Here is a 12,353-nt window from a genome sequence, read left to right as displayed (position 1 = left end):
TGATGGGAGACTATATTTGAGGGCTGATACGTGAGAGTGATTTACATTACAGTCGCAAATCTCGAAAAACTACTCACTTCTAAACATTTTTGTATAACTTTACTATAAATAAATGTAAATCTTGATTCATATGTTGTTTTATTCAGACCTTATGTAAATGAAAATGTACAAATTTGCCCGTTTTTACATAGAAAATAGGTTAATTTATAAATTTCATTATCCAGGTCACAAAACAAAGTTTGAAGGGAATAATGACCATTTTCTGTACTTTTACAACATAAGCAATTTAGACATACTATCCAGGAACAAAATCTGTGTTATATAACGTAATTATTATCTCAGTGAACACAACCATCTGTAACACATACATTGATATTAATGTAGTTGGCGGCCCGGCATGGCCAGGTGGTCAGGGCGCCCCACTCACAATCCGCGGATCAAGAGTTCGAATCTCCGTCACACCAAACACGAACGCTCTCTAATCTGTAGAGGTGTTATAATGTGACGGTCAATACCACTATTCCTTGGTAAAAAGTAGCCCAAAAGTTAATGGCGGATGGTGATGACTAGCAGTCTTCCCTCTAGTCTTACACTGCTAAATTAGGGACGGCTAGCACAGAGAGCCCTCGTGTAGATTTGCGCGAAAAAAGAAAGAAAGAAAACAAACAATTATTGTAATTACCTAGACTTATCCTACTAAACACAACCATCTGTGACACATGTTAATACTGTTATAAATACCTACTGAAAAAAATGTCACAAGTGCTTATTTTATTTTTTATTGGTATAAATTTGTCGTTCTAAACTTTCATATTCATTTCTTTGGTTATACTTTACATTGTAAAAATCGAAAATTTTATATTTCGCACCATAATCAGCCCAGATATTGCTTATGTTAACATGATGAGCAAGTGTTATCAAAGATTCAAGGCTCGAGACGCGACCATGCTCCAGAATTTTAACTACGATAACCTTGATATCCGATTGAGAGTAAGCTACACAATAAGCTACGAGTTCTGCTGTTTGTTACCTTTCCTTGTGTCTGGACCTCAGCTCTAAATGAAAGATGGACGTATCTGAGTATTAGTAGTTTGTGGGTTAATCTTGTGTCACATTACATGTATTTCAGAATCAAACGTACCAGGTACTGTACCATTAAAATCCAGATTGTAAATAAGTACATTTCTATCATTATCAGATTTAATAATTAGGCAGGAACATAACGATTACTTAATAAAAGTTCAAACCGTGATTTTAATGTTGTTTTATTTATAGAAAACTTTACAATATTTTAATGTTGTTTTATTTACAGAAAACTTTACAATATTTTAATGTTGTTTTATTTACAGAAAACTTTACAATATTTTAATGTTGTTTTATTTACAGAAAACTTTACAATATTTTAATGTTGTTTTATTTACAGAAAACTTCACAATATTTTAATGTTCTTTTATTTACAGAAAACTTTACAATATTTTAATGTTGTTTTATTTACAGAAAACTTTACAATAGTTTAATGTTGTTTTATTTACAGAAAACTTTACAATATTTTAATGTTGTTTTATTTACAGAAAACTTCACAATATTTTAATGTTGTTTTATTTACAGAAAACTTTACAATATTTTAATGTTGTTTTATTTACAGAAAACTTTACAATATTTTAATGTTGTTTTATTTACAGAAAACTTCACAATATTTTAATCTTGTTTTATTTACAGAAAACTTTACAATATTTTAATCTTGTTTTATTTACAGAAAACTTTACAATATTTTAATCTTGTTTTATTTACAGAAAACTTTACAATATTTTAATGTTGTTTTATTTACAGAAAACTTCACAATATTTTAATGTTCTTTTATTTACAGAAAACTTTACAATATTTTAATGTTGTTTTATTTACAGAAAACTTTACAATATTTTAATCTTGTTTTATTTACAGAAAACTTTACAATATTTTAATGTTGGTTTATTTACAGAAAACTTCACAATATTTTAATGTTGTTTTATTTACAGAAAACTTTACAATATTTGCCCCCACGGATGAAGCTTTCGCTCTTCTTCCCGTCAGAGCACTTCAACAGATCCGGACTAATCCGCAAGCTATCCAGGGATTTCTTCTTCATCATATAGTTATCGGACCGATTCCTTCTTCTAACATTGAAAACGATATTAAGGTTCAAGCCCTCCGTGGAAGTCCCTTGAGACTAAACGTGTACGGCCCGGTAAGTTCTGGTCGTGTTTCTAGCTTTAGTAGATTGAAACAAAGAGAAACTAAGATTTAATGACGAACGTTCTCCCTTTTAGACGATCACTGTGAACGGGGCGGAACTGGTCCAGCGAGACAAGAAGTATGGAGCTAATGTTGTACACGTGATAAACAAAGTTCTCTATCCCATATCATCGAACGATCTTTTAAGTCAAACAAAGCAGGAATTCAATATATTGTATCAATTATTGGGACTAGCTGGACTTACTAGACAACTTTCAGGTGAGCCAATATGTAGTGATGTTCTGACGCTATTGTCTTCCCCATTGTAATATTCTAATTCTATTATCTTCTATATGGAGACATTTTGATTCTATTATCTTCTCTGAGGAAACGTTCTGATTCTATTATCTTCTCTATGCAGACATTTTGATTCTATTATCTTCTCTGAGGAAACGTTCTGATTCTATTATCTTCTCTGAGGAAACGTTCTGATTCTATTATCTTCTCAGTGTACACGTTCTGATTCTTTTACCTTCGGCATGGAGACGTTCTAATGCTATTATCTTCTCTGTGAAGACGTTATAAGTTCATATCTGTAGTTTAGACCTTCTGATTCCGTTGTTTCTTTTAACAGTTTGTATAAAGTAAGTAAAGTAACATTATATACATATTATATATATAACATTATACATACACTGTACTTACGTTTCTCTCAAGTTTTCAGACTACCTGTACCTGGAAACAGAATAAGTATATATTTTATTTACCGAAATAATAAATTTATTAAACAGTTTGTTTTCTGATTCAGTTCCTAGTAGTTGTAGTGAAATATAAATAAATTAAACAGTTCATTTACTGATTCAGTTCCTGGTAGTTGTATTGAAATATAAATATAATAAACAGATCATTCACTGATTCAGTTCCTGGTAGTTAAGGTGACATATGAATAAATTAAACAGATCATTCACTGATTCAGTTCCTGGTAATTAAGGTGAAATATAAATATAATAAACAGATCATTCACTGATTCAGTTCCTGGTAGTTAAGGTGACATATGAATAAATTAAACAGATCATTCACTGATTCAGTTCCTGGTAGTTAAGGTGACATATGAATAAATTAAACAGATCATTCACTGATTCAGTTCCTGGTAATTAAGGTGAAATATAAATATAATAAACAGATCATTCACTGATTCAGTTCCTGGTAGTTAAGGTGACATATGAATAAATTAAACAGATCATTCACTGATTCAGTTCCTGGTAATTAAGGTGAAATATAAATATAATAAACAGATCATTCACTGATTCAGTTCCTGGTAGTTAAGGTGACATATAAATAAATTAAACAGATCATTCACTGATTCAATTCCTGGTAGTTAAGGTGACATATGAATAAATTAAACAGATCATTCACTGATTCAGTTCCTGGTAATTAAGGTGAAATATAAATAAATTAAACAGTTCATTCACTGATTCAGTTCCTGGTAGTTGTAGTGAAATATGAATAAATTAAACAGATCATTCACTGATTCAGTTCCTGGTAATTAAGGTGAAATATAAATATAATAAACAGATCATTCACTGATTCAGTTCTGGTAGTTAAGGTGAAATATAAATAAATTAAACAGTTCGTTCACTGAGTCAGGTTGTAGTACTTGTAGTAAAACATAAATAAATTAAACAGTCTTTTCTCTGATTTGATACTGGTAGTTGGAGTGGAAGATAAATAAATAAACAGTCCGTTCACTGATTAATGTGCTGGTAGTTGTACTTTTAATTTGTCCTATTGGTTTCTAACGCGTCACCAGCTGGTGATATTTTGAACGTGTACCTTTTACAGTATTGTAGAGTATAATACTTTTACAATACTATATCGAGTATATAAATAGCGTTTTAAATAACCTATTGTTTCTTATGGGTCAGATGAACTGAAGAGTTTCATTTTGCTAGTGACTTGTGGGAGAAAAATATTGACCTAAAATGGTATTTTAGTCCTTAGTGGAAAAATTAGGACAGCGAGAATCTGTAACTAACACGATCTTCAAACAATTTTTAGGGCTCTGCTATCTAACTTAGGAATTTAAACAATAAGTTTATCTTATTACATTATAGCTACACGTGTTTTATTACACCAGTTACAACTATTCTTAATGTATGTCGATATATTATTATTATTAATGAGAACTATTACTGATACACATTCGTTTTGTCATACCAGTCCAAACCATTGCATCTAAGCACTCTTGTCAGTGTTATATGTGTTTTCTAATTTATCCACCAGGCGGACCCTACACATTGCTGGCTCCGACAGACGACAACCTTCGTTCCCTTCCAGGAAAAGCCTTCGATCTTCTTTTCTCTAATGTGACAATGTTAAGAAGTAAGTGTCACACCTTTCTTTGGCAGTTCTGTTCCTTCTGCCAACCGTTCTTTCTTACGATTTTTACTTATACAAACAGAGAAGCTATTAAACTGTTAGGGTTACGTGTTTAATAAGAGAATACAACCACGTTTAATATGTTAGGGTTACGTGTTTAATAAGAGAATACAACCACGTTTAATATGTTAGGGTTACGTGTTTAATTACTGAACAATCAGTAGAAAACTGTAACAAAAATCAAGCAATTTACCAAGACTAATAAGATATAATTTATTCTCGAAATTTTGTTTTCTCTAACATCCCACTTTATTATTATTATTTACACTTCATATTTTTCTACTTTTCCTGTAGGCGAGATAGAGTTGTTTTCATAATAAGTTCGTATTATCAAATATCATCTACTTCTAAACAAAGATCGTGTTTAACTTCTGTAATACCAGCAAGTTTACAACTAATTCTCAACAACTCGTATTATGTTTAACATGTTTAATACTAACAACGAGCTATTAGCAACTTGTAGTAATATGTTTAATTTGATATTAACAACCAGTCGTCACCAAATTGTAATATTATGTTTAACATGTTTGATATTAACTAGCTTACAACTAAGTCTAATGTTTAACATCTATGAACTGTTTAATAGGCATACTTTTGAATCACGTGATTCCCGGAACTTATTACAGTCCTGCGTTAAAGAGTGATATTTTACTAGAACCGCTATATGGAGCTCCAGTTATCTTGAGCAACAACACGGGTAGGTAATGAATACTTATTACAGAAGTGCTCTATTAACTGTCCCTTCTTTTGTTGTTACAGAAGTGCTGTATTAACTATCCCTTATTTTAGAATACTTTTGCTGTTACAGAAGTGCTGTATTAACTATCCCTTAGTTTAGAATACTTTTGTTGTTACAGAAGTGCTGTATTAACTGTCCATTATTTTGGAATGTTGATTATAGCTGTTCATGACGTTTTTATAATGTTTATTTACTATAGCCATGTACCATATGTTTAAAATTGTTCTAAAGCAGCTTATAATAAATGAAAAATTGTATTTAAACTTTAAAAATACGTGTCTTTAATTTAATGTTCAGACACCGCTGTGAATATGTTTCCAAGTAAGCAAATCATATTACTCTTGGAGTGAATTTTACTTTTAATATTACATTATCAAATACTTAAACTGCAAGCTTCAGCGCAACAATTTATCAAATTAAACTCCACTCGACTCGTAATCTGTGGGTCGCGGTTTCGAATCCCCGTCACAACAAACATGCTCGCCCTTTCAACCGTGGAAGCATTAAATTGTTACGGTTAATCCCACTATTCGTTGGTAAAAGAGTAGCCCAAGAGTTGGCGGTGGGTGGTGATAACTAGCTGCCTTCCCTCTAGTCTTACAATGCTAAATTACGGAGAGATAGCGCAGATAGCTCTCGTGTAGCTTTGCTCGAAATATATATAAACAAAAATTACCGGTAACGTTGTTATGGTAAGTAAAAGAGTTAACCAGTAGTTCAGTACGTAGTGGTTTCGGATTAATGAATACAAATGTAAAGAAATAACGTTTCTAATCGTTAATTTACACTTAAGCTTCCTAAATCTGTATCTTTTTGTTTCTAATACTATTGTTTTGATCATGTCCAGGTGTTATGCTAGTGAATAAAATTCCCATTGTACGACCGGACATAACAGTTACCAACGGCGTGATTCACGGTATAAATGGTATTCTTCTGCCTCGAGACATTTTTGGTGGTTGCAAATGTCTTCCCCGAGAACGTGAAAATGATCTAGTTCCGGAGTTTCCGTCGAACATTGAGAGAGAAAGTTCCCTAACCCCAGGGACCTCTACAAAAACACCCCTCTCTGAGACTACCAAACCATATGAAATAATTTCAGGAAGAAAGAGGCCTGCGGCTTCTACACCAGAATCAACGCCTCAACAACCAGTAAATCAGCCTGACACAGCAACTGAACCAAAAGCAAGAGAACCTGAAACAGCAACTAAACCATCAAAAGAACAGCCGGATATAACGACTCAACCAGCAACAAGAACATCTGGTCCAACAAGTCAATCATCACAAAGCAATCCGGATACTAAAACTCAATCAACACCAAGAACATTCGAACCAACAAATCCAACTTCAAAGAGACAAACGGAACCAACCACTCCCTCAACATCAAAACATCCAGAGCCAACGACTACTCACTCAAAAGAGAAAACCGCAACTGTTCCTCCAATCCTACCCAGAAGATTAAACACAGACACTTCAACTACTGAACACTCTACAACCTCGTTTTCACTCTCAGAAAACATAATTCCTAAACGACCTAATCAGACAAAATCACCACCAAGACAGAATGATACAGTTAATTCAGTTTCTACCTCCACGCAAATTTCACCTACTGATTTAACTGATGTAACAAGCGATACGTCAATGAAAGCTTCAGCTAATACTCAAATGAATAACAAAAAAGACGAAACGGCACCAAGTGAGATCTCTACACAGACCTCACCAAAATATGATGAAAACCAAACCACCATTTCAAGTGATTTTTCAAGTACTCTGACTTCTGTAGTGACAACTAAAGATTCAGTAGAAGACCCAGATGCTCAGTTAACCAACAGAAAATCAAAGAAACCTGACAATAGTCTCCAAAACACACCAATTAAAGAAGACAACCAGAAAACAACAAAACCCACACCAAGTACAGAAGACAGCCAGGAGCCGACAAAAACCACACCAAGTAAAGAAGACAGCCAGGAACCGACAAAAACCACGCCAAGTAAAGAAGACGGCCAGGAACCGACAAAAACCACACCAAGTAAAGAAGACGGCCAGGAACCGACAAAAACCACACCAAGTAAAGAAGACGGCCAGGAACCGACAAAAACCACACCAAGTAAAGAAGACGGCCAGGAACCGACAAAAACCACACCAAGTAAAGAAGACAGCCAGGAACCGACAAAAACCACACCAAGTAAAGAAGACGGCCAGGAACCGACAAAAACCACACCAAGTAAAGAAGACAGCCAGGAACCGACAAAAACCACACCAAGTAAAGAAGACAGCCAGGAACCGACAAAAACCACACCAAGTAAAGAAGACAGCCAGGAACCGACAAAAACCACACCAAGTAAAGAAGACAGCCAGGAACCGACAAAAACCACGCCAAGTAAAGAAGACGGCCAGGAACCGACAAAAACCACACCAAGTAAAGAAGACGGCCAGGAACCGACAAAAACCACACCAAGTAAAGAAGACAGCCAGGAACCGACAAAAACCACACCAAGTAAAGAAGACGGCCAGGAACCGACAAAAACCACACCAAGTAAAGAAGATAGCCAGGAACCGACAAAAACCACACCAAGTAAAGAAGACAGCCAGGAACCGACAAAAACCACACCAAGTAAAGACGACAGCCAGGAACCGACAAAAACCACACCAAGTAAAGAAGACAGCCAGGAACCGACAAAAACCACACCAAGTAAAAAAGACAGCCAGGAACCGACAAAAACCACACTAAGTAAAGAAGACAGTCAGGAACCGACAAAAGCCTCCGCAAGTAAAGAAGACAGCCAGGAACCGACAAAAGCCTCCGCAAGTAAAGAAGACAGCCAGGAACCGACAAAAGCCTCCGCAAGTAAAGAAGACAGCCAGGAACCGACAAAAGCCTCCCTAAGTAAAGAAGACAGGCAGAATCCAACAAAAACCACACCAACTAATGAAGACAGCCAGGACTCTACAAAAACCACACCAAGCAAAGAAGGCAGCCAGGGACCAACAAAAATCACACCAAGTAAAAATAAGAGCCAAGACCCGGAAGAAACCACGCCAAATAAAGAAGACAGCCAGGACCCGACAGAAACCACACCAAGTAAAAATGGCAGTCAAAACCCAAAAGGAACCACACCAGTTAAAAATGACAGCGAGGAATCGACAAAAACCACACCAAATGTAGAAGACAGCCAGAACCCGAAAGAAACCACACCAAGTAAAGAAGATATTCAGAAACCAACGGAAAACTCACCAAATAAAGAAGACAGCCAGGACCCGACAAAAACCACACCAAGTAAAGACGATGACCAGGACCCGACAGAACAGGCACAAACAACTGAAGAAAAAGAAGATAACCATGAGAAACCGAACAACTTATCAAAAGATAATAATGAAGAAAATCCTGATAAACTCACGCCAAGGAAACGTGGTAATAAAAATCCGCCGGTCTCCTCCTCAGAAAAACCACGTGGTCAACAACAACCAACAGCAGACGATGAGAGAGGAAATCCAAATAAAATCTCACCAAGAAAAATTGGGAAGCATCCACCAAATACAGAAAGAGAATATCCGTCATTTCCCTTACCAGAAGAAGGAGACGAACAGAAGCCGCCATTTATTTCAAAAGAAGGAGATGCCGAAAACCCAGAAGAAGATGATGAAACACAAAGACGTGGAAGGACAATTTTTGAAATCATCGTACATCCAGGATTATTCATCAGAGGAAATCCTGTAGGACTTAATATTATACGTCAGCTTTTTGAGAAAGCAGGACTTTTAGATGACCTGAAAAAAACAGGTAGCAAACATTAGTTACTGTTCTTAACTTACAGACATAAAAAGTGTAGTAAGAAATGCTTGTCCTCGTCTTTTGTATATGTTTTCTTCTGTTTAATACTTTTAACTTTGAACAGTACAAAACCTAAAGAATGTTTTAGATAACTGGAAAAGATACGAAATGGCTCTAGTGCATTTTGTTCCACTCTTTCGCTTCACAAGGTCAGTATAAAAGAAATATATATAATTACCACCTTGATTCGAATTGAAAGCAGCCTCGAACTCAACTTGGCCTTATTTCTCAAAGAAGGAAAATTAAGTTCCTTAGTGTAGGCATAAGCATTAGTAAGATGATAAGATAAAAGAGATAAGACACCTTAAGCAAAAAATGGGGAAAAACTTGTCTTTTCCACCCTTAGAGGGCGCTAGAGATAGAATCTTCTGATTCAGTGAAGCTCTCATATTCTGTTAACCTGTGTCACACTACGGTAATCCCTTATTTTTCGTAGTCTGATACACAAACGAAAAATTGTCTACATAGCTTTAAAAATGAGTGTTAGTAGTATTCTGACCATAAGTGTCTGTAAAATATAATTATTTCACAAAAGCTTTACACTTGACTTGAAGCATTGTCTGCGAATATAGGGCGAGCTGTACCTTAAAAAACCCAAAGAACTCGCGTTATGTTTGGGCCAATACGTTATGTAATAGTTTCTGCCATGGAAGTTGTTAATAATATCTACTGTTACTGAAACCACAAACGGTTACGTAACCATTCTTCCTAAGTTGTCATCAGTTGCACATCCTCCCAGTTAACGAGTTATTCACACATTAGGGTTAGCAGGTGATTTATTCTATGTGCATAAATTCTTTAATTAATAATTATGCAGTAGTGTGAAAGGTTTTTAACTGAACAATGTGAATTGTCATGCTAACAAACAGTACATATCTCAGACCCGTCGACAGTTTTCCTGCCAACCGACGAGGGTTTTTTGCTGTTGCCAAGCGACGTCTTGAACAACCTGAAAGACAATCCGCCAGGGTTAAAGCGATTCCTTCGTCATCACATTCTCAGTAATCCCCTCTATCCCAAGAACATTCAAAACAACATGATTGAAACAAGCGCTGAAGGAATCGGTATACCCTTCAACCTGTTCAACAGAGGAAAGGTAAGTACAGCTCAGGCTAAATAAAGTCTTATGTCATCTAAAAGAGTATATCCTTTCACATTACTGGTAATTACAGTTACTTTTATACGGCTGGTCTTTAATATTTAGTGTACTATAATACAGTGTTTTTATAACTGATCTGTATTATTTAGAGTACTATAGTGTAGTGCGTTTTATAACTGTTCTATGTTATTTAGTGCACAAAAGTATAGTGTTTTTATAACTGTTCTATATTATTTAGTGAAGTGATTTTTAAAGAACACCATACTAACACGGTCAGTAAGGATTATTAAAAAACACCATACTAACACGGTCAGTAAGGATCATTAAGAAACACCATACTAACACGTTCAGTAAGGATCATAAAGAAACATCCTACTAACACGGTCAGTTAGTATCGTTAAGAAACACCATACTAACACGGTCAGTAAGGATCATTAAGAAACACCATACTAACACGGTCAGTTAGTATCGTTAAGAAACACCATACTAACACGGTCAGTAAGGATCATTAAGAAACACCATACTAACACGGTCAGTAAGGATCATTAAGAAACACCATACTAACACGGTCAGTTAGTATCGTTAAGAAACACCATACTAACACGGTCAGTAAGGATCATTAAGAAACACCATACTAACACGGTCAGTAAGGATCATTAAGAAACACCATACTAACACGGTCAGTAAGGATCATTAAGAAACACCATACTAACACGGTCAGTAAGGATCATTAAGAAACACCATACTAACACGTTCAGTAAGGATCATTAAGAAACACCATACTAACACGGTCAGTAAGGATCATTAAGAAACACCATACTAACACGTTCAGTAAGGATCATAAAGAAACACCATACTAACACGGTCAGTTAGTATCGTTAAGAAACACCATACTAACACGGTCAGTAAGGATCATTAAGAAACACCATACTAACACGGTCGGTAAGGATCATTAAAAAACACCATACTAACACGGTCGGTAAGGATCATTAAAAAACACCATACTAACACGGTCGGTAAGGATTATTAAAAAACACCATACTAACACGGTCAGTAAGGATCATTAAGAAACACCATACTAACACGGTCAGTAAGGCTCATTAAGAAACACCATACTAACACGGTCAGTTAGTATCGTTAAGAAACACCATACTAACACGGTCAGTAAGGATCATTAAGAAACACCATACTAACACGGTCAGTAAGGATCATTAAGAAACACCATACTAACACGGTCAGTAAGGATCATTAAGAAACACCATACTAACACGGCCAGTAAGGATCATTAAGAAACACCATACTAACACGGTCAGTAAGGATCATTAAGAAACACCATACTAACACGGTCGGTAAGGATTATTAAAAAACACCATACTAACACGGTCAGTAAGGATCATTAAGAAACACCATACTAACATGGTCAGTAAGGCTCATTAAGAAACACCATACTAACATGGTCAGTAAGGCTCATTAAGAAACACCATACTAACACGGTCAGTTAGTATCGTTAAGAAACACCATACTAACACGGTCAGTAAGGATCATTAAGAAACACCATACTAACACGGTCAGTAAGGCTCATTAAGAAACACCATACTAACACGGTCAGTAAGGCTCATTAAGAAACACCATACTAACACGGTCAGTTAGTATCGTTAAGCAACACCATACTAACACGGTCAGTAAGGATCATTAAGAAACACCATACTAACACGGTCAGTAAGGATCATTAAGAAACACCATACTAACACGGTCAGTAAGGATCATTAAGAAACACCATACTAACACGGTCAGTAAGGCTCATTAAGAAACACCATACTAACACGGTCAGTAAGGATCATTAAGAAACACCATACTAACACGGTCAGTTAGTATCGTTAAGAAACACCATACTAACACGGTCAGTAAGGATCATTAAGAAACACCATACTAACACGGTCAGTAAGGCTCATTAAGAAACACCATACTAACACGGCCAGTAAGGATCATTAAGAAATACCATACTAACACGGTCAGTAAGGATCATTAAGAAACAC

General features: G+C 35.5%; 1 protein-coding gene across 1 annotated transcript in view; it reads left to right on the top strand.

Annotated features, from left to right (window-relative positions):
* LOC143241675 (uncharacterized) overlaps nucleotides 1–12,353 on the top strand; it is a 32,560-nt gene that overhangs the window by 3,204 nt on the left and 17,003 nt on the right. The window contains exons 2-7 of the mRNA XM_076484905.1: nucleotides 2,016–2,224; nucleotides 2,307–2,490; nucleotides 4,495–4,593; nucleotides 5,237–5,347; nucleotides 6,237–9,167; nucleotides 10,100–10,314. Coding sequence (XP_076341020.1) covers nucleotides 2,016–2,224; nucleotides 2,307–2,490; nucleotides 4,495–4,593; nucleotides 5,237–5,347; nucleotides 6,237–9,167; nucleotides 10,100–10,314 — 3,749 coding nt within the window. The remainder of the gene's footprint in view (nucleotides 1–2,015; nucleotides 2,225–2,306; nucleotides 2,491–4,494; nucleotides 4,594–5,236; nucleotides 5,348–6,236; nucleotides 9,168–10,099; nucleotides 10,315–12,353) is intronic.

Source organism: Tachypleus tridentatus, unplaced genomic scaffold (assembly GCF_004210375.1).
Source record: "Tachypleus tridentatus isolate NWPU-2018 unplaced genomic scaffold, ASM421037v1 Hic_cluster_1, whole genome shotgun sequence".
Classification (NCBI taxonomy): Eukaryota; Metazoa; Arthropoda; class Merostomata; order Xiphosura; family Limulidae; genus Tachypleus; species Tachypleus tridentatus.
This window is presented reverse-complemented; position numbering and strand designations above follow the sequence as displayed.